Source organism: Stylophora pistillata, chromosome 10 (genome assembly GCF_964205215.1).
Source record: "Stylophora pistillata chromosome 10, jaStyPist1.2, whole genome shotgun sequence".
NCBI lineage: Eukaryota > Metazoa > Cnidaria > Anthozoa > Scleractinia > Pocilloporidae > Stylophora > Stylophora pistillata.
In genome coordinates this window covers 8,821,644-8,843,791 of record NC_142528.1, presented here as the reverse complement: position 1 = coordinate 8,843,791, position 22,148 = coordinate 8,821,644, and the positions used below count along the sequence as shown (strand labels likewise).

Below are 22,148 nucleotides of genomic sequence, written 5' to 3'. Positions count from 1 at the left end.
CACGACTTCAGACTTGATCACGTGTGCTTTCCCGCGCTTCAGACAGTTTGCTTGGTTTTCTTTGAGTTCTCATTGGCTCCTGGTGATAGGTCCCTTTCTTCGCATAAGTGTTATGAACATTTTGGTTTTGGTTTTAAGATACTCAATCGAAATTATGCCAGGCATTCATTCCTCTTCTTCGCGCAATTTTACGAGGACGGGCTCCATCAAAATTCTTGATAGCCTCGCTTTCAAAATGTGCCATGTTGGCAAAACCTTTTTGTTAAAAGTATTAGGTTTTTGCATCATAACAAAAAGTCATTTGCATTATCAAAAGATTGCTCCAACCCTCATATTGAAAAAGAAGCTTAAGTGAGCATCTCGGAAATGGTCTCATTTCAAACTTTTTGTGGTCTCTTCCACTTGAGATACCCCCCCTGGAGACTTACAACTTCCCTAACTGATTTATTGAGTCACAACAAATTCGGCGAGAAGAACAATAAACTCCGTCGAGACATGCTAAAAAGGAATTTATGTCACTAAGATTGATAGTGGTCACCATTGTGCGTATGGCTTGAATCGAGACCCTGCGAACTAACAGTTTATTCTCCCAATTAAAGATGTTATTCGTTTTTTTTCTCGAGTGCGAGACGAGGAAAAGTGCCCACGAAGAATCAAACTCCATATTTATTCGGATGTCGCGCTCAGCTGATCATGAGACAGTGAGGCTTCATGCCAGGTTTCACGTCAACCCTGAAACTTGTCATCTTGTTTAGTTTAATCATTACTACCATTTTATGCTGTTTTTTTTTTTTTTTTTTTTCTTTTTTTTTTTGTTTTTACATTTATTTGTTTTGCATTCAAAAGAAACCGCCAAACCGCAACACCCAATAGGTCTCAATATACCGGCCACTGCAGTTAATGACTAAAAAATAATAGTAATAACCAAAGCTCTCACTCAAAAGTTGGCAAACTCCGGAACATATCGTGCGAATGAACTTTTGCGTTGGCGAACAAAATGATAAAAATAGTTTCCAAAATAGTTCGTTAGGATTTTCCTAGTGTAGTTTATCGTGACAATTATTCAGGAAAAGCTTTGACAACAATACTCTATATTGTCTGTACCAAGTTAAACAATAGAAAATAAGCGTCAACTTCCTCGAAGTTCCTACTTGTTTTTGCTTGTGTCAGGTGTTCGCCTTTTCAGTTGTAGAAGCTATCAATTTCTTGGACTCTAACCAATAAAATTGTGTGAAAATCATTACGACACTGTAGTTGAAGAAGAATTCATACTGAGAAGTCATGCAAGTTTTCCCATCTGCAATATCTCTCTTCGTGGTTCACCAGTTTCGAAAATTGTTAATGTTTCACGATCGAAAAATATGTAATTAAAAGACAACCTCAGACAACTAAATTCATTTGGACGGCGATGAGGAAACGGCATTTTCGATAAAGGTTTAATTTTTTTTCCTCGAAAGACGAAAGGTAAAATTCAGTTTCACTTCGCTCAAAGCAACCAAACAATGGTGAGGCACGTGTGTCTGTTTTGTCGGCTTTATTTATTTATTTATTTTCTAAACCCGAGCTTCGTCTGACTTGAAAACAAAAGAAAACAGTCATCGAGATCAGAGAAGCCACAAATCTTGCCGCAAAGAATTCGAACTACATGCGAGTAGCATACGTCTTCAAACAACTTTCTTTTTCTTTTATATTTCTTAGTTGATTCCATTAACATTATTTTTTTGTAATTATTTAAATAAAAGCTACATTGCTATTTTTTAATTCTTGTCATGGCTCGAATGATGACGGCATTTTTATTTACATCATACTCATTTGTTCGTTTTGAATTCAAGTGTTTCGTAATAGCTATTTATATTTGTTAGAGTTTCACAAAAGTAAGCGCGTTTTAGTTCTATTTAAATAGATTAAAATCTTCGTAACGCAAAAAATGCGAATGACGGGTTCGCGGTATCATTCGAAATCACTGCTTTTTGGCAGATTGTACAATTTTCAGAGTCGAGAAATTCTCATTGGTTCGCAAACGGAATTCCCTCATCGGAAACTCTTAACACCTTACTTCAATGATATATAATCACTGTTGTTATTGCAAATATTTACATAAAAGTTTCAGCATCAGTCCTAAATGAGACTGAACAAACTCCTAGGTAGATTTTTGGATAAGACGCCGACCTTGAGGTCAAATTTTACTCTCAGTTGAAGTTTCGTTCCGGCTCGCCTCCCAAGGATATCGGGGCGAAATGACACGTCCTGAAGCATGAGATCAACATGCTAGGAACCGGAAAATTAACAAATGTCGTGAAATTTACAGTTCAACTTAAGGAATATCTAAAACTTTTTTCTCAATTTAAGGTGATTGATTCACAAGTATGGGAAGTGTTAAAATACTCGGCGATTTCTTATTTGGCATTCGAACGGCCGCAAAATTGAAAGATACTTTTAGAGTCTGGATGCCTGACGCCCGCATCTCACCAAAGTGTGATGTAAGGGATGAAAATTTCACAAAATGGTATTGGTTTTCGGAACGAACTCGATATCAATAATACATGTTTCAACAGGGAGGTTTAGGGTAGCCACAAGCACGTAGACAAAATCCAGACAGTATTTCTGCAAAGTTTAAAACCTTGCGTTACTTAAAAATATCAGATACATTGCTATTCCGACAAGACATGTCTACCCAACAGACCTTTGTCCTGTTCACTTTCCTAAATAAAGAAGGTTCTAATTCGTGCCAATGGTCACGTTTTAATCACGTTTAGGTCATGCTCGTTATCTCTCAGGTTTCCCAAGAAAAAAAAAATGAAAGGGTTTTTACAGTCATATGCTTCATCAGCTAGGAAAGGCACCCGTTCAAAAGTTTGTTGAGTCCGAGTTGTTTTCAAAACAGAGATCTTCCGAAAATTCATAATAATGTGTCGACGGTGGTTGTAGGGACGTTCTGTATTGAGACAAAACAATTCGACAAAACTATCCCAGTTCACCTGAGGTGAAACGTCCTTAAGCTAATTTGATCTTTGTCGAGAAAATATGCATATTTATAAGGAACCCTCTCGACACGTGTAAAATATTGGGTAATCTGTTCGAAAAGGCAATCAAATACGATACAATTTAATTTTCTTCTACTAGTTTGTCGAGAGTTTATGATTTTTCACGCAAAGTCTAGACTACTGCGAATAAAATCTTCGCAGTGGGGAACATTAATACATGCGGTTCATAATTTAGCATTTTTTTGCCCACAATATTGAAAGAAGCGCGCAAACACACATAAGCAAAAAAATGTTCGAGCCTGTCAAAATTAACTCGTATACAATACATCCTGATCACGCGCCCCTAAACAAATATTTGCCACAAAAGACACTGCATGTTAACGTTCCCAGCCGTAATTTATTCATGATGAGAAAATTCAGGGCAGTTTGCACCTCTACGTTTTGTTTGAAGAGTTCTTCCGAAGCCAATCGCCTGCAGCTGAACTGTTCTTTCGGCGCGCTTTTTAATCATGACATGCAATCTTATTGGTCAAAGCAGGTTTGATTGACAGGGTGTCACATGACTCGAACTCAATTTCGCTAAGGCGTGATTGATTTTCAAACGAGTCTCTCGCTTGTAGTCTCACTTACTCAACCTTCCTAATAAATTATTCGTCTGTGAAGTCGCCGCATTAGGTTCTGTTGGAAGGCGACCACTTCAATCATGTTTAAGTTTTTTTCGAGAACACGGGACAGGAGTTCCGGACATTTGAAGGACAAACTTGGTCAGGATCTGTTTTTGTTCAACAAGGTAGGTTTTGGCGGTTTCTTGCCTTCTCTTTGAATAGAATATGATGACTACAGGGACATGTGCTTGTATAAATACCCTAAATTTCTTGCAGGCTGTGGAACATGGCTTTCCACCAAAACCTTCGGCAATCGCTCACGATCCTGAACTTAACTTGTTGGCTATTGGAACAAGCAATGGGTTGCTAAAAATGTATCCTTTGTGGCAAAGTTCTACAGAATAACTTGTGGAGCTGTAGCTCTCCGTAAACCAGACAGTGTGCTTGGCTTCGTATCTGAACTGTCTATGATGGAAAGATGAAATTTAAGGTTTATATGGGCTAGAAATTGCAAAATCTCCTCATCGGTGTTGTTTGTGCAGCAGGAAGCCTATCGTATAGATATCTATTCGTAGTCAGAAGAAATCATGATTTTATAATTGAACGAGTAGTTCGAATACACCTCCAAAATGCAGCGCTTTCGAGCTGTTAAAAATGTGCACTTTGACCATCCAGTTAACTGTGATTCTTTTTTTGCTTTAAACTTGCTGAAACGGATATGATTCCTTAGTTACGCTGAAATCTACCACTAAGGCGCTGAACCTTCACAACCCTCGTTGGAATATTTTCCAGCAGCCCATCGCTAATTTGCACGCACTACACTTGATTCTAAGACGAGATCAAACTGGAAATATTTCTATCAAGTCTCTGGATGTGGTAATTTAACTAAAAGTACAGAGAGATTTCTAAAATCGCTGAAATCTTCAGCTCAATTCTTACACTAATAGCTTCGATCGTTCATTCCTCCTTGCGCCATCACACGTGTCCTCCAAGCTAACAGCGTCGATCAATTCGAAGTTTTTCCCGCATTTTGCCATCGCGAAGGTCTGTTTTTGTTTTATGAGTGGTTAAATGTGCACGATTTTAAACTGACTGTGTTGCCTCTAAAACTCCAACCAAAAAAATGATCTTTGATCACGAATAAGCAGCCTTCGGTAAGCTTCGCTTCACTCCACAGATACGGCGATGTCTTGCAGAAAACCTCTTATTGTCTGTTGCTACGATATAAATTCTATTTTTGCGAAGGAACCAGCATGTCGTTTGGTTTAGATAATACTAAATGATGAGGCTAATGTGGTTTCAAGCGGGGCAAAAGGAAAGCGCTAGTAAAGCATATTATCAACTCATAAGTTTCTCGGATAATTTTGAAGATTCAACCAAAATTCTGATTTTTGTGTTCGTTTTCATTTCTTCGACATGGTTCCATTCAAAATTTAGGACAACACTGACTTGAAGTTAGGTATTAAGAATTTCTTTCGACGCTAATTTACGTTATTTTTCCCTTGTTTATGAGTTACACAAGGGTCCTGGTAAAAATTCAGTCTCTGAAAAAACTGAATTAGGTATTTCAGTCACGCGCTAGGCATTAGTTTGTTGATAGCATATTTTTCCACGCTTCTTTCCCACTGCTTCTTTTGCTTCTTGACTTGTCTGTCAGCTATGGCCGACCTGGCGTGGAACTTTCCGCTCGTCATCAACAGGAGACGGTGATCCAAGAGTTACATTTTCTGCCAGAACAGGTAAGTTATCCTATAACTTCATCGTACCTGATCGTGTTTACAACCCGCTCGACTGAAATCGACAGAGGGGAAAATTGAGGGTGTGTATGATGATAGGGTGGGGCTTCGCAACGAATTTATTCCAGAAACGTCCGCTTTGAAGCTAAAAAAGTCCATAATTTGTCATCGTTGTGTTGAATTTGGTTTCCAAACTCTTCCTCGCCCAGAGTAAGCTTGGCTTCGACTTGCTCCGTAATCAGGAAATCAATATAAGCTTATTTATTTTGACTTGATCCAGAATAAATTTAGGTGTGAATTTCAAACATCAGACTGAGTTCCCAGCTATTTTTGTAGTGTCGTGCGGCAGGTTAACCGATAGAACATTCTATTTCATCGCGTCCTGTAGCTACTTAAATTTCTTTCACTTTTTGCACACTTGTAATGAGATTCAAAAAATTGGTTTGAATGTAAACATAGGTTCTAGAATTTATCCAAGTATTGATATTAGCCATTGTCTTAGGTGAATAAAACCATTTGTGGCTGTGAATGGATTAGGTTGTCTGTCAACACTTTTCTTTCTTCGCTTTTTTTGGGGGGGCATTGAAAGTTTTCATACAAGTGCAAAGCAGTGCTTTAGCACTGATGTGTTGAGTGCCATTTAGTGATTATCTTGATACATGAAGACAACATTAACATTAATTGTGGTACATGATGTAACGTGTTACTTCTCTCTTTTTGTAATCTTTTGTGAAAAACCAAAGTTCTGAGGTACTATTCTGTATGTGCAAGACTTTGGTGTTTCCATGCTTGTACTGAGGCTGGTCTTTTGGTGCTAGATTCCTTTGTATTGAAAATATGGAGTAATTAAATTTTCCAGTTCTTGCTGTGTTAGAGAATGGCTATTCTTTAATTTTGAGATGTGTAGTCACATCAGTAGAAAATAATTCCTTGTTGAATTTTAAGGATCTAGTTTAGTGATGTTTGCACACTTCTTTTCTTTTGTTAAACTGCTGTCTGTAACGTGTATGCGGTAGAGCTGCACCACTGAAAATTGTTCCATTTTGCTGAGGTTATGTGGCACAAGGAATTAATGGTTTTGGAAACTTGCTGTTCATTGGAATGTAATGAAAAAAGACATTAAAAAAAAAAGTAAGCATGATACAAGATTGAATGCAGTAGTCTGAACTTGTGGATATTCAAATTTGTTCTTCCACAAGCAATGATAAGTCTGGTTTAACCGTTTAAGAAGTTAAAGGGTTTCTTTTTTTTTTTTTGCACTAAAAGAACCTGATACATGCTAAAGTTCAGACTTGCGTGTCCAAAATGTTAGGGAAGAAACCTTGTCTTTCCTCAAGGGGGTATAACAGACACTGATTACTAAAAATGACCAAAAGGAAATAAGGTGGTGGTAGTTATTTAGGAAAGTTGCTGGCCCTCTGATTAGGTTACTGGACTCTGGTCAATTCATACAGTGTCTCTCCTCCCTGACATCAGTATGCATATTCTCCATACTGTTCTCATACATTTCACAATAGGCTAACAAGGAGAATTTGCTTATGAATCAAGAGTTTCTGTAGTTGATCATTTTCATTATTCTTATGTCCTTAATGTTTGACTCGGGAGTCATATTGTAAGGAGAAGTTAGATGCTGGTCACCCTTAGGGCTTAAAAGGTTGAATTGATGCCTGTGATTTTTCAGGAAAACCAGCAGAAATGTTCAGGGAGTGTTCAGTATTCTCTAGGAACACTAACAACTGGCATTTTTGCCAGCTACTTGTTCCTGCAGTGCTGGTTATTTTGATTACACTTAAGAGTAAAAAAACTTGTCTTTATGTGAAATTAAGTTTGAGTTTAGTTGGATATTTTTTTTTGTAGTTGGTTACCAAATAATAATTGGAAAACATAATAACCTTTAAAAGACTAGTGCCCCTTTGAAGTGCTCTTTAGTATAACAAGGGTTATAGGAAAAAGTAATAATTGATAATTCACTGTAAATTCCATAAAGGGATTAGCGGTGATGTGCAACTTTAACTTGTAATATCCATACAACATCCAGCAAATGATAAGACTGAAACTTATCAGGCAGAAGTTGTTGTCTCATTTCATAGCTTACTAACAAGGAAATGTGACACAGCCAGAAGGGAGAAATAGCAATCAGATCTTGGGAGCTAAATGATTGACGCTGATGCTTGAGGACTGGATGTTATTGTAGATTTTCTGAGGCTGTAATCAGTTTCAATTGTACCTGCACAGTACATTTAGAAAGGTTTTTCCTTTTCCTTTTTTCTGCCTCTGTCAAAGAAATATCTTCTATTTCTGGGAGTTTCATGAAAACTGTGTTATTGATTTTATTGATAATAAAACAGAAAGTGTGATAGTGTTGATGATCAGTGAGTATTAAATTGGGCTGTCTTTAATAACTTAATTCAGATTATACTTTAGATAGACTTGTTTCAAAACACCAGAGACACTCTTGGATGTAAAGTTATGCAGGGCCACTGTGCAAATCGAAGCAAAAGAGAAAAGCTTTCAAGTAATGTTTATAAGTAGCATTTGCAGTTCAATGTGACTTAATACTTAACTTGAAATATTTGATATTGGACCTTCAATATTAGGGAGTCATAACATTAAAGGAAATGATCTTTTTAATCACTGACATGCTTTGTAACTAAATTAAAGTCTTAATTTCTTAAGTCCAGATGATACATGCAAACTTGCTCAGTTATTTTAAAAATCCATGCACTTTGCCATTTGTTAAATATATAAAGTTTGTAATAAGACCGGTTTTTTTGTTTGTTTGTTTTTCTTTTTACCTTTTTATGTCCTAAATTAATGATATAGGAATCTGTTTAAGCACCATCCATTTGCAGATCCTTGTAGAGCTCAGTGTTTATTGTAAGGACTATTTAACTTTTAAGATGACTGGAATTTATTTCAGCAGTAACTCATGAAATAATTTTGGGCTTCTATTGAAGTGTGAACTGTTTGAAAGTAGCAACTAGTGCATTTTATATTTACTCGCAAGTATTATCTGAGAGATGTATAGATTTGACAACTTGTGCGCTGAAATAGCCCATGTAAATACTGTCTTGTCTTAATCACTTAATCTCGTGCAGAAAAATCATTGGTGACCCACATATGGTCCAAACCTTGATATACAGAGGGTATTAATGTCATTGCACAAATAACTTACAACATTTGTGCTGAGTATTGTACCCTTGGGAAAAAAAACCATCAAGGGAATACAGCTTACAATTGGCCATTTTGTTATGTTCTTTATTACCCCACTTCCCAAAGCATATTTATTTTTTCTGAAGTTAAATGCAGGGACAAAAAGTTTGGTTTTCATTTTACTCCAGTCGATTATCTTGTAACTTCTTACACGTTTTCCTTCTTCAATTTTTAGGGACGTATCATAAGTGTTTGTGATGATGGAGAACAAAACACCATCCATCTTTGGGAGGTTAATAAAAAGGAAGGGAAGTCAGTGCTGGAAGAAGTCAAAACCTGCACGCTGGAGGGAAGGTAGGCTTTAAAATAAACTTCACTTGAACAAAATTACTCAACAAGAATTATTTTCAATTGGTACTCAGCTAGTCTAACAGACTGTACAGAGTTGTAACCATGAAATAATTTTTATCTTTAGATAATTTCAATTTCCACAGACTGGATGACTGCATGTCATAACAATGAAAAAGAACACGTGATATATGTTGCATGTATTTTTTTTCCTGTTTGTGCATACAGCACATTATTCTTTTTGAGATTATAATCAAGAAAATTTAAACAATTTTTTAAATTTATTCTAAAACTTTCTAGCCAGTTTACTTTTCCTAACTGATCTACTGTTGCAGTTGAGACAAAGTTTCATGACTTTTGCCATATTTGATACACATATACTGCGAGACTCATGCCATCTTTGCCTGCTGTGTTAAGCTTCATTATCTGTAGGATCTGGCACCATTTCTTATGTTAATTTTGCCTTTTGTCTGGTGTTTTCAGACTCAAGAAGATCTCTGTTTGCTGTTTGTCCATGAAAACCAATCGTCTTTACCTTGGCACAGAAGGTGGTAACATCTATCTGTTGGATATAAACTCATTTGAACTTCAAGAATACATCATTTACCAGGATGTTGTCATGCAAAGGTTTGTGTTATGCTCCCAAAGCTGCATTTTCATAACACGTTTATGCAAATAAAAATGTGTTATCTCTGTTCGATTTTCAGTTTTCTTAAAATAACCATGACCATTTGGTGTCGTCATTTATATATTAATTGAATCTACTCTATCCATGTGAAAAATCAGGAAAACACATGCTGACGTATGATAATAATAACAAAAAGAAGAAACAATACAGAAACTGTATTGACTACAAGATTGTATCTGTTTTGAAAGTCAGAGATACTCCCCAAGAAAAATTGGGAAGTGGAGAGAAAGCCATTGTGTGTTTTTGTAAGTGGACAAACATAATTTGTTCATGCACATTAAAGAAGGCAAAGTAAAAGAAGTTTTTAGATTAAGGGTTTGAAATCATCCCCAAAACAAACACTTTCAGACTTTGACCCAACCTTCAGTTAAAAAAGTAAGAACAGAATAGAGATTGGGCAGATTTTGGACAAGCATTTAAAAATATTTTTTTTTGACTGATCCACTTAATTTTTTTGTTATTTTACCCTTTCTGAGGGATTAAGTTCCGTAGTGTTTATTCTGGAGGAGTCAGATTTAGCAAGCATTTGTTTCATTTTTTTTTTTTTTCAATTAAAATAAAAATAATTTAACTTAGAGTTTGTATTTCGGGAGGAAAAAAATTCTGATATGCACTGTAACATGGTCCCATTGTAGTTTTGACAAAATTCATTATATCATTCTGGTGTTGATAATGTAACAGCTTTATGATGTAGGGCAGTCGGTAGGCTTCCTCTGTAAGACTTTATTTATTGAGGATAGCACGTGATAGTGCACAAACACTAATAAACTTGTGGTCTAAAATTTCAATTTACTGCAGTGTCCAAGAAGAAAGCAAGACCAATGCAGGATCTGTGGAAGCTATTCAGGAACATCCAGAGGATTCTAACAAGGTCAGCAGACATGATATTACTTTCTTACATTGTTTGTCACTCTGTCCTGGTGGCCCGTCTTATTTTGGGGGACTTTGACAGTTCAAAAGATAGTGAGATTTTAAATGGTAAAATGAGGAAATGTTCAGTGAAAATATTCTGCAGACTTCCCCTTAGATTTGATTTGTGAAACATTTAATTTAGGGAACATACTTTGGTAGAGTAAAAAAAGAAAAAGAAGAAATAACATCTATGGTTCATGCAATTCTCTGAAATTTTACCTTATCTAATGTTGTAGATTAAGAGCAAACCTCATTTTCCTTTTCTGTAGATTCTGATTGGCTATAAGAAGGGTTTGGTTGTCTTGTGGAATCATGAGCGTTGCAGTGTCCAAGCCACTTTCAGCATTCAGTCCTCCGATCAGCCTCAGGAAGTTGAAAGTCTCAGTTGGCATTCAGATGGAACTAAGTTCATCAGTGCCCATGGTGATGGTAGTCTGACGAGGTGGTCGCTGGAGGGAAGCTTGGAGATTCCCAAGGCTGTCACTCCTCTGGGACCATTCCCTTGCAAAGCCATCACAAAGGTGGAGTGGAGTGACTCTTCTGTATTCTTCAGTGGTGGAATGCCAAGGGCCAGCTATGGTGACAGACACTGTGTCTCTCTGATTCAAGATACCAACCTGGTTGAAGGGGGTGACAATACACCACAGGTGGCTTTTGATTTCACTTCACGTGTGGTGGACTTCTTTACAGTGAAAGCCAGTGGGGAAGGTAAATTAATGAAAGGATTTCTGTATTCTCAGTATCAACTTCTGAGATTGAAAGGTACAAAGTGGTTGCAGTTTAATGATCAATTTTTGAAATTTTGTTTGCATTGTCATGAGCAAAGCGTGTTCTTTCCATGCTACCCTCTGCTGGCTGCCCTGAAGTGGTGACTCCATCCTTTCAGCCTTGGGTTTGTTCCTTTCTTTAACAGATTGCACAGTAAACTAATGATTGCTGTGTTTTAGTCTGTACCAGGCAAATTAATTTCACATGCTGACCAGTTCCAAAAGTGATCAGTTCTTAGACCCTGAATGTACCCTTCACTGTTCTCCTTCGTCTGATCCTTATGCTGCCCTTCATCTTAATTAGAAATGTTCTGTTTAAAAGTGATTTTTTGTGTGTTCTTTCAATAGATCCAGCTTACTTGGTGGTGCTGTGTGAGGAAGAATTAGTCGTCATTGACTTGGTCACCAAGGAGGCGGGGTAACATAAAAGTCCTTCATGTTATGAAATACCAACATCATGTCTATATCAATGTATATAGGTGGATATAGATTAAAAGAAAACTGTGAATGTCTTTAGTCAAGGGCTGTGTGTGAATTAGTTTTTGATTTTTCTTTTGACTGAAATTTTTTTTTTTTCTGCACAGGTTCCCCACCTTCACAAAACCTTACCTGGTGTGCCTGCACTCTTCCCCGATCACATGCTCATATCACTGCCATGACTGTCCTCGAGGTTTGTTTGAGCAATTATCAACTGCTGGGAAGAACCAACTTCAAATTGATTTCTCAAATGAGGTATGTGCTATGTTGGTAACCATAATTCTAAAAAGTTTGTTATTTGGAGTGTTTAAAGTTTGTTGTTCATTAAGACAAATTTGATTTTTTTAAATGAAGTTTATTTTTGGTCACTGTAGAGTTGGCCCATAACAGGAGGAAAATCGCTGATAGAAGATGATGAAACCAAAGATCTGCTGGTTACTGGGTAAGCTATTTGTTTTACAAGTAGAAGTATTTCTATGTTCTCTTTGTTTTGGATTCATGAAAGTCAGCAGCTAGTCAAATTTGCCAGTTATTCAGGGTGGCTCAGATTTTATAAGTAAAATGGGGTGCTTAGCTCTAAAAATATTTCATAAAACCAGAATTGTACAAAAAACTCGGACAGAAGTCAACCCTGTAAACCCTATGAGTGATTAACATCTAATTTCTTGGTACAATATCCCAGTGTATCACACATTAAGGTCAGGAGAATAGAGGAAATGATCTTTGATTAAAAAAAGAAAAGGCTGTTCATTGTTAAACAAATCCTCCTTGTCAACACCTAAGGTAATGTATAAAAAACAGTATGGAGAATATGTGTAATGATCTTATGGTGTAAAGGGTTAATAGTCTGTGGTGGGCAAGGTCTGGTAGAGCCTGATCCTGATCTACTCTCAAGAAAATCTGCCTTAGAAAATTACAGAAAACCTAGTTCAGTCCAAGCTCAATTGTTGTTTTTCTTTACACTATGGTCTTAACCCAATAAAGTTCAAGACATAATTTCTCCTTACAATAACAATATAGAATTAAGCAGAGAAGTAAATAAAGGGGAATGAAGAAAAATATTAATTAGGGGACTATGAGTTGATATAATACGAAATTCTCCTCACTACTATTATGGGATCTGTGCTGCAAACAATAAGGAGAATTTCTAGTGAGAGATCTTGGGAGGGATAAGGTTCAATGAAAGACTGTGAGAGATAAACCAAACAAAACACTTAACTACATTGTTTTCATTAGCTCCTTAGTCGTTCTCAGAAGGGGAACCAGGTTTGTTTTTTTTTTTTAACCCTTTGACTTTCTTTAATAGGCACGAAGATGGTTCCATCAATTTCTGGGATGTTTCACAGCTTGAAATGCAGCTTATCTACACCCTTCACACTGCCAAGTATTTTGTTGGGGAACATGAAGGTCATGATTCTGAGCCCAGGGATGCAGAAGAAGAAGTTTGGCCACCATTTAAGAAAGTTGGCAACTATTCTCCTTACTCCGACGATCCCCGATTTGCTGTGACAAAGATCATCTTGTCTCCAAAATCAAAGACTTTGACGGCGGCTGGTAATGGAGGGCAGGTCCTCATTTTTGACCTGTGTGAAGAGGAGACAAGTGTGGAAGTACAGGTATGAAGCAATGAAAACTTCTTGCATCCTTTTAGAAATAACGATGGATGATTTTTCTTAGAAATTAATTGTGACCCATTGGCAGGCAGCTAAAACAACTGATTTTGACATTGTGCATGAGGTGTTCTGACAGTTTAAGTTTTTCCTGTTCAATTGCACTATTGATATTCATTTGAAGTGATTTGTTTTATCTATCAGATGGTTGAGATTGACTTCACCGAAGACAAGGAAAATTTCCAGTGGAAAGGCCATGGCCCTTTGCTCCCTAAAGAAGGTTCAATCACTGTTCCCACAGGATTTAAACTGCAAACTGGTCTTCAGCTTATCCCAGCAGCACCTGTTAGCGCACTTGTTGTGGAAACACCCTGGGGACTTTTGGCAGCTGGAACTGTTCATGGCTTCATTGTATACGATTATCTTACCAAGAAGACTGTTACAACAAAATGGACTGTCAGCCAAGGTAAGAGAGGAGTTGCGATATCTGCTTGAACAAATGTTGGACTCTCAAGATGCATGTACTTCTCCTCAGACCGTTTCAACTTTTTTTTTTGTTACTGATTTTCACTTGCCCTGATATGAACCAATGGATAGTGTGCTGGACTGTTGTGCAGGAGGTCGAGGGTTCGAGCCCTGGCTGGACCAACACTCGAGGTCTTAAAATAATTGAGAAGAATTTGCTGCCTTTTTATAACATCAAGAAATGGTTAGATATTCTAGTTTTCTCGGATAGGGACAAATAAATGGAGGTCCCCTCTCCTGCAGGGTTTGGGGTAGGAGACATTAATTTCCCACACACGAGATTACTGTGTGATGAATGTCCTCCCCTGGGGTGGGATGGTGGGTTTGTTGTGAAGGCCGTAAGTTAGATAACTCATTGGGTTAATTACATCACCTATGTTAAATAAAGAATATTGTATTGTATTGTATCGTATTGAACCTTCTGACTCCCAGGAGTGGCTAAGAATGAATTTCAACTGACAATGTGGATTCATTTTGAAGCAGAAAAGTAATAGGAAGAAAGGAAAAAATCCAGTTGGGAATAGTTCTTGATTTAAAGCCAAATTTTCAGAGCTTAAGTTTATAAGGAATACACAGCTGATGATCTGGAGAATCAGTACTTGAATCAATTGAATGAAACAGTTATCAAGCATACTAAGAGGCATATAGTGTTACAACTACACAATCTACACAATGTGTCATGAAAACTTGTTTTGCAAATTGTGATATCAACATACCATATTTACCCGTGTATAAGTCGACCTTTTTTGACCAAATTTACACCCTAAAAATTCGACCTCGACTTATACACCGGGTATAAAAATCAACTTCAATTGATTGTTTACGCGTTGCTTATTGACGCTAAAATATCACAAGTCCATTCAATTGCTTTCAATAGGTGTGATATCACACCTTTCTGGTCTAATGTTGTCAGATTCAATAGAGCGGCTTTATAAACAATTTTCAGAACTACGAGCAACTCGCAACAATTATAAGTTATATCTCTTCAAACGATTCTCAACATGCCTAAACGAATGAAATACTCCGCTAAGTACAAGGTTTTAGTCATCAAATTTGCTGAAGAAACGAACAACTGTGCGGCCGCCAGGAAGTATAATGTGAACGAGAAGCTGGTTATATATTAACAAATCCACTGTGTTTTACTCTTCAAAGAAACTGACAGTGGAGAGCATCTTTCCAGACGTAAATCCCTCAAAGAGAGTATCAGAAGATCCTTCCGGCGGTTACGTTCTCGCAGAGGATCCCGAGGGGCTGCAGACAGAACCCCCAAGAAAGAAGGAGAGGCTCCAGCCTCTCCTGCACCAGAGGCTGTTGCTTCACCAGTGTCCCGCCTTGTTGAGGAAAACCGTGTTGACGAGAGTGTCTTAAGTATGGTGCGCTGTTTGTACTTTGTGGATACCTACATCAGAGATGGTAAGAGGTTATTATGTTACTGATTCTAAAAAAGACTGTAGCATACACAGGGTTTGTACACGTCTTGAAAACCCTTGAATTTCAGGAGGCCGATTTCAAGGCCTTAAAAGTACTTGAATTTGGTTTTGGGTCCTTGAAAGTCCTTGATTTTTTTATTGAACAACATTAAAAAATATCTGCTTTTGTTTTGCACCATCGGTAAACCCAAAACATACATATTAACAGAAAACATTTTTCTTGGTTTTAGGTAAAATTGTCATTACAAAAAGTCCTTTAAATTCTTGAATCTTTGGCCTGAAAAAGTGTACAAACCCTGCATACACAAAGGACTTTTTTTGATTAAAACTTGCTTCATATCCAAACTCTGGCTATTTCCAAGAGTAGCAATTTTCAGTCATTTAAGATCTACTTACATATAGTTTCACCATAAATATTTCACTAGTCTCCTCTCTTGATTCAACTTTTTAAGAAAGTTCACGAAGAAATCATTTCTCTAATTATTATTAAATGGAGATCTGTCTGTGATTATCATCAGGAGTGCACCACTGCCCTTCCCTCTGGGCAGGTACAAATGCTGGTCACATCTATGTCTGTTATTTGACCATCCCTGAGGGAGAGAAGAGAACTGAGGAGGAAGTGCAGGTAGAGATTGGAAAAGAGATCAAACTGAAACACAAAGCACCTGTTGTGTCCATGTTTGTGGTTGACAAAGATGGATTGCCACTTCAAGGAGATGTTATTGAGGATAACGAAAAAGGTAATTTCAAACAGGCTATCATGCTGTTCTTTGGCAAGACACCTAATGACAGGAGTTTGAATGGGTGGTGTTGAATTGTAAAGAAAGCCTGACAAATTCCAGGGTTCAACCTTACAAAGAACAAAAATCCCCTTCCAGGGGGAGAAGAAATGGGCCACTTGGCTCAATAGTGGAGTATGCTATGGTTTTTTTAGGGAGATCTGAAGGATGAAGAGGTCCAAGATCGCTTTCCTCTCAGGAAACCCACCAGCAAACCTAAAATTGATAGAATTATTATCATTGCTGCTTGTGGTTTAGTTTTTCACATATAATTAGCTTGCCTCTTCTCAACACAACAGTGCACCTGAGTTACCTCCAGTGGTCATGTTTTTCACTGCATTATTCTTCATGTCGCAGTAGAGAATGCAGAATTAATTCAACAACCAGTAAAAGTCACCATCACTTAATCAAGTATATGCTTTTCATGAGCATATTCTTGACGGCAGTGAGAAAGCTCAAACAACTTCCACTGAATATTACCTGTTTCTGCTTTACTTTTCACACTTCCTTAGGACCTGACATGAGCGGAACACACTCTTTAGTGATTTGCTCTGAGGAACAGTTTAAAGTGTTCAGTCTGCCACATCTGAAGGCCCGGAACAAAGAGAAGCTCACAGCAATTGATGGCTCAAGAGTGCGCAAGATCGGACTGATCAATGTTAGAAGCAAGAATGATGACTCTGGAATGGTGTACCACTGCCTTGCATGTGTTAGCAATCAAGGGGATTTGATTGTTTATTCTATTCCAAACCTCAAAATGCAAGTCAAGGCCTCGGCGATGAGAAAGTCCGATGTGGATGCCATCAAGTCCCTTGTGTTCTCTGTTAGCGGTCAAGGATTCTATCTCAGTTCACGAAGTGAAATGCAACGCTTTACTCTTTCTGCCACAGACTTGTAAGTGAGATTCATTCATTAGTGAGTTATATAATTATCATTTTGTTTCCATGATCATGTCATAAATCTGATTGGCTTGGAAAGCAGGACGAGAGTTCTGGACCAATCACCTCGCACAGTAAAACAAAGTAGTTGTAAGAGAGAACTACATACTGGGTAGAGACTTTGCAGCTTTGTTTGATATCTGGCTAAAGTTTTGTTTCATCTGTTTCTTTACAGGTTGAAGCCAGACTGTGTGTTGGAACTTGCTGAAGGAATGAGACCTGCTGAACCAGAACCTGCAGTCACTGCAGAAGAGTCAGAAGAAAAGAAATCGAGGAAGAGCTCAACTTCTAGTTCCTCTTCATCTTCATCATCTTCAGATGAAGAACAGGATGAAGAAAAGAAGAAGGAGAAAAAAGAAAAGAAGAGGAAGAAGAAAGCCGAGGCGGCCAAGGCTGCTATAGAGACTGTGGCTTCGGCGGAGGTTGCCACTGAAGTTGCTGCAGAAGTGGAAGAAAAGAAAGAGGAAGTTGAAGAGAAGAAGGAAGAAGCAGAGGAAAAGAAAGAGGAAGCGGAAGAAAAGAAAGATGAGATGGTTCTTAAGACACAAGAGGTTATTTCCGTTCTCCCAAGTGAAGAAGGAACATCTGTATCAACGAAAGTGTTCACGTCCGAGGAACGATCATACACCAAGCAGACATCTTCATCAGAGAAGGAAGGTTTCCCAGAAATTATGTTGAGTACAGAGGGGGGCACGTTTTCTTCATCTACAGAGACTTCCTCCTCTTCTTTTGTGACCACACGTGTTGTTAGCTCCAAGGTCGTCAGCTCATCATCCACTACGCAGCGAATTATCTCAGAAGGATCCACAATTCGAACAGTTGAGAATGGTGAATCCGAAAAGGTTTGTTGGCTAAAGTTAATCAAATTTTAACCCTTTCTCTCCCAAGGTCTCATTACTAATTCTCTTTACTGTCTGCTATACGATTCTCTTCAAGTTGGTTCAGAGAATTTGGTATTGGATTAACCAATAATCCCTGAAGCGATATTTTTCTTAATTCTCATCACTTGTCTGTCTGATATAGTATTGATTTTATGAGGAGAAACGGTCATGTCTTGGTCACTTATGGTAGTTGAAGGATTAACTTAATAAGCAGTTCCCTTTGAATGCATATGATCTTTCATTAGAATTTGTCCGCAACTTTTCCACCCATTCTCGTTGTATCTTCAGTGGTGGTAAAGACCAAAGCAAAGAGATCAAGGGGAACGGGGATGGCACTGTGGTGAGAGCGCTCACCTCCCACCACTGTGGCCTGGGTTCGATTCCTGGACCTGGAGTCACGTGTGGGTTGAGTTTGTTGTTGGCTCTCGTCCTTGCTCCGAGGGTTTTCCTCCCTCCACAAAAACCAACATTCCAAATTCCAATTTCATCTGGAGTCGAGTGTTTTTAACATGAGCCACAGGCTCGGAAGATTGGGCAACCACTTCCAACATTATCGACTTTAAATAAATTATATATATTGTTTATTATTATCCATTTGGTGTGTCTAATTAAAAGCTTTGCTGTGTGTTTCAGCTTATGTTGAATGACTCAGATCTACAGAAAGCAGCCGAAGAAATGGTGAATGATGCTCGTGATGAGGTAGAAAAACAATTATTGACTTCCTGTCTTTTGTAAAATATTTTACGTTAGAAAACTAGAGTCGGTTTGATAGGCCTGCTGGTGGTCACACTTTGTTTCTCACCGGAAGATTTAGATCCTTTAGGAAAGACTATGTTAGTAAACAACTCTTTGATTGACAATACCCCATCCTTGATTTATGCATTGGGAGGCCCTCAGTGAACATCTGTCTGTTGAGGCCAAACATCTTCGAATTGGTCCAGGTGCAACTTTTAGGACCAACTTCGCTTGGAGAGTCCATCTTAAAGAGGCAGAGGTTTCCAGCCGTAATTAGTCGTGGTTAGCCATGTTGGAATCTAAATAAATGTTTGAACAGCGTTTTAGAAATGGTTTCATCAAAAGGGCCTTTTTTTTTTTTTTTTTTTTGATTCTTGAGCATGGAATTGCTACCTTTTTGTTTGAATACTTCCGCTCAGGTTGTCGAAACGTCTGTCACTGAAACGTCTGAAAAGTATTGTAAAGCGTACATATCCATATTCATGTGGATAATGAGATGTAAAGATACATCTTTAGCATTATCACTACTGACAACAGCAGTCCCTCTTCCATGACCGCACTCGCCCAAACGATCAGGCCACACGACCACTTTTTGTTTGTTAAGCAAGCTGCTGAAAGTACTATTTGTTTTGTTTGCTGAAGAATCTTTCTTTTTTGCCATAATTGTTTTTAGGTTGAGCAAGCTTCCAGTTGAGAAAGGCAATCCTTTTAGAACAGGTCCGAGTGCAGTTATTTTCTTTTCATTTGTAGTTTCCATGTGGGCGATTTTGTTTTTATGTCGTTTAAAATGTCCTTTCTCTCTGCTTGAGCTCGTTAAATTTTCTAATTTTGTAAAAACTCGAACTACAGCGGCCATACTGGGGCTTAAATTTGCTTGAAAATTTACTTTTGAGTTTCCACCACCGTCTTAAATGTTTGTTGTTTTAAAATAATAATTGAGTCGGCGGTCGTTTAAGAGCAAAATAAGGTACCGTTTGAGCTTCTAAACTGTAAAACCCTTTGACTTCTAATAATGACTATCACTCCTTAACCACACGCTAAAGTCGCGAGAGTTGAGAAAATGATCACCAACTAAAGAAGTTCTCTATTGTCAAAAAATTCTCCTAGTCAGCACCTCGGAAAAGGTATAAAGAACAGTATGAAGAATATGCAAAAAAAAAAATTGACGGTAACTTAGGAGCTGATTAAAGTGTCGTGGAGGCTTGTAAACTTAATCACAAAAGAAGAATTGCGCAGTACTCGGCATGAACCAGATGAGTTCAAGTAACAAGTTCTAATCAACAGTTAGCCTTTTAGTTTTGTTTATACAGGTAGTAAGACTTCCAACTGATTCCAAGAATAATTGACATTTTGAACTTCTGTAACAGGCCCACTTTTCACACCCATCTACGCTTTTAAACTGATGTAGCGTTAAAATGGTTTAGCATTTACCTTCTTTGTCGTAGCTAATCTGTTGAAAATAACCATTCTTAAAACTTCAAAAGTATAGGTTTGGGGATCTTAAATACTTATAACTCCTGACAAATCCACCAGAAGACTTGTTTAAAAAAACCTTAAACATGCTCACTGACGTTTTTGTTTATAATCTTTGTCAAAGAATATTCAATTTTTGTATTCAACCTAGAAATAAATTCATTTGAATATTCTTGGGATTAACAGTTTTACCATAAATTCTCGCACGATTAATGTTGTTTCCCCTCCTCGTAAAATACAAATATCTGGGGGACGCTTTGCAAGCTTGTCTACTTCGCACCCTTTGTTTGGTCCCCTCACGCGCGGGCGTGATGCAGAAGGGAAGGCGTCACGCGATGAGACGAAACAACGGTTGTCAGAGACAACTTTTCCTGCTGGAAGTTCACAAGTAATCTAACTTGTGAGAAATCAATCCTGTTGATGACAAGTTGCCTTGTACAGTGTTTAAAATGAGTATCAAAAGGCATTGTAACAACACGGCCATCAAGACATAAACCAATGAGAATTTAATGATAGAATCAGACTCCCTTGTGAGCACGAACAAGCTGTTTGAACAATTTTGTGTCGGTTCGTTTGGTTAAAGTTATCGCCCCAGTTTTATGACCCAACCGTTGGAAGTGATGAGATATTGCCTTTGATTTCGTGCACTTCTGTGATTAGTCAAGGGAACTCGCGCCAATAATTTCAACCAATCAGAAGTTTATCACCATTCACGACTTGTTAAGCCGGTTCACGCGCTCCTGGGATTTTTTTTTTCTCGGGGTAGTGCCATAAATGCGTTTTGACACTCGAACAAAAATCACCGAGTTGGTGGAAGAGGTGAACCTCCTGACATAATATTTCTTTGCCTTTTCCCATTTGTATTTGTTGCGTGCAAGTAGGCTATTGTGACAGAAGCATGAAAGCCGAAGGGCCCCAACGAAGTTTGCCTGTAGAGGATGTTGTAGGATTACAGAATTCTGACTTAAAGCTCTTGTTTTTATTTGTTTCAACAGATAGGTTCTGTTGATTCTTCTGATAATGATAAAGAACTAGCCACAGCTAAAGGAAAAGGATTCAAGAGCCCCGGGAAACTATTTGTGAAGAGGAGCACTGGAGACGAGGGTGCCGAGATTGCAGGCTCATGAATCTTGACTTTGGTGTTAGCCTTGTATCAGTACCGTTTAGGGACACGAATTTTTTGCCCATTTATTTTTTTTTTTTTTCTGTTAGTTTTAGTGGATAAATAATGACAGTAGGCTTTTGGACGTTTTGTGGCCAACTGACTTAAATAGCTGTACCAAGTAACTGGTGATCGTAGGGAATTGTTCCTTTAATTGTTAAATGTAGTTTACCTACCGGCAATGACAATCCGACAGTATTGGTAGATGAACATGTATTACTTGAAAAGCAATGGTGACGAACTTGGAGCATGCAATAGATTTAAATACAAAACAAGAATTGATTTGCAGAGATGAATCTCGATCTAAGCTACAAGGTAATTGATGATGCCTCAGTCATCCTGGACTTGGCATCTTTATTTAATTGATCCTCAACTGTAGCAGTCTTTTTTTTTTTTTTTTTTTTCTTTTTGTACAAGAAAAATTCCCTTCTGCTTAAGATACGTTCCGAACAATATTTTCACACAGAAGTGGCATGCCTTCTGTCTCCATTCATCTCTGAAATTCCCCACCGCTTTTCATTTTTTTCTTGATTAGAATGCACTTGTGACTTGTTACCTGTTCATAAGAAAGTGGCAAGCGTTTGTGCTTAGTCCAGTGCCGTACACTTGAATTAGATTTTTAACTGTAGTATAATTGTTTTAAAGAGTGGCTTCAATTAAAGGTCATTCTTGCTAAATCCACGTGTGTTCCTTCTCTTTCAAATATCACTACTCTCTCAAAGTTAGTTTGTTTGCCCATCCACCGCAGTAGGTCTAACACGGAAATGAGGGATGTGAACGTCAACAGAATAATCAGAATAAAGCTTCTGGGATTATGGTGGTAACTTTACTACAGCAAAATCTGGGGTAGTCCACGTTAGAATTGTTTTTTGTGATTTCAGACTAGAGGGCAACCACGGAACGACAGGGTCCGCCTTCTTTCCCCGTCACTACCCTCCCCCCCCC

General features: G+C 37.9%; 1 protein-coding gene across 2 annotated transcripts; it reads left to right on the top strand.

The window, feature by feature from the left end:
• Positions 1-3,334: 3,334 nt before the first annotated feature.
• On the top strand, positions 3,335-21,880 carry LOC111340134 (LLGL scribble cell polarity complex component 2). 2 transcript variants are annotated; one of them, XM_022946921.2, is made up of 19 exons: positions 3,335-3,774; positions 3,866-3,963; positions 5,247-5,328; positions 8,714-8,832; positions 9,310-9,453; positions 10,313-10,385; positions 10,696-11,134; positions 11,542-11,611; positions 11,778-11,925; positions 12,045-12,112; positions 12,977-13,286; positions 13,485-13,746; positions 14,958-15,218; positions 15,754-15,975; positions 16,527-16,908; positions 17,128-17,794; positions 18,467-18,532; positions 19,242-19,285; positions 21,037-21,880. In XM_022946921.2, the coding sequence occupies exons 1-18, from the start codon at positions 3,688-3,690 to the stop codon at positions 19,260-19,262; spliced, it is 3,519 nt and encodes a 1,172-aa protein (XP_022802656.2). In that variant the 5' UTR covers positions 3,335-3,687; the 3' UTR covers positions 19,263-19,285; positions 21,037-21,880. The 2 variants fall into 2 exon arrangements, with proteins under 2 accessions (XP_022802656.2, XP_088592940.1); XM_088736814.1 differs by lacking the exon at positions 19,242-19,285.
• Positions 21,881-22,148: the final 268 nt, after the last annotated feature.

Bases quoted from the DNA above. Each gene is read 5' to 3' on its own strand.
- LOC111340134 (XM_088736814.1), top strand. From the start codon at position 3,688: ATGTTTAAGTTTTTTTCGAGAACACGGGACAGGAGTTCCGGACATTTG. The intron at 5,329-8,713 runs GTAAGTTATCCT...TTCAATTTTTAG, and splicing joins TACATTTTCTGCCAGAACAG to GGACGTATCATAAGTGTTTG. The intron at 13,287-13,484 runs GTATGAAGCAAT...TTTATCTATCAG, and splicing joins AGACAAGTGTGGAAGTACAG to ATGGTTGAGATTGACTTCAC.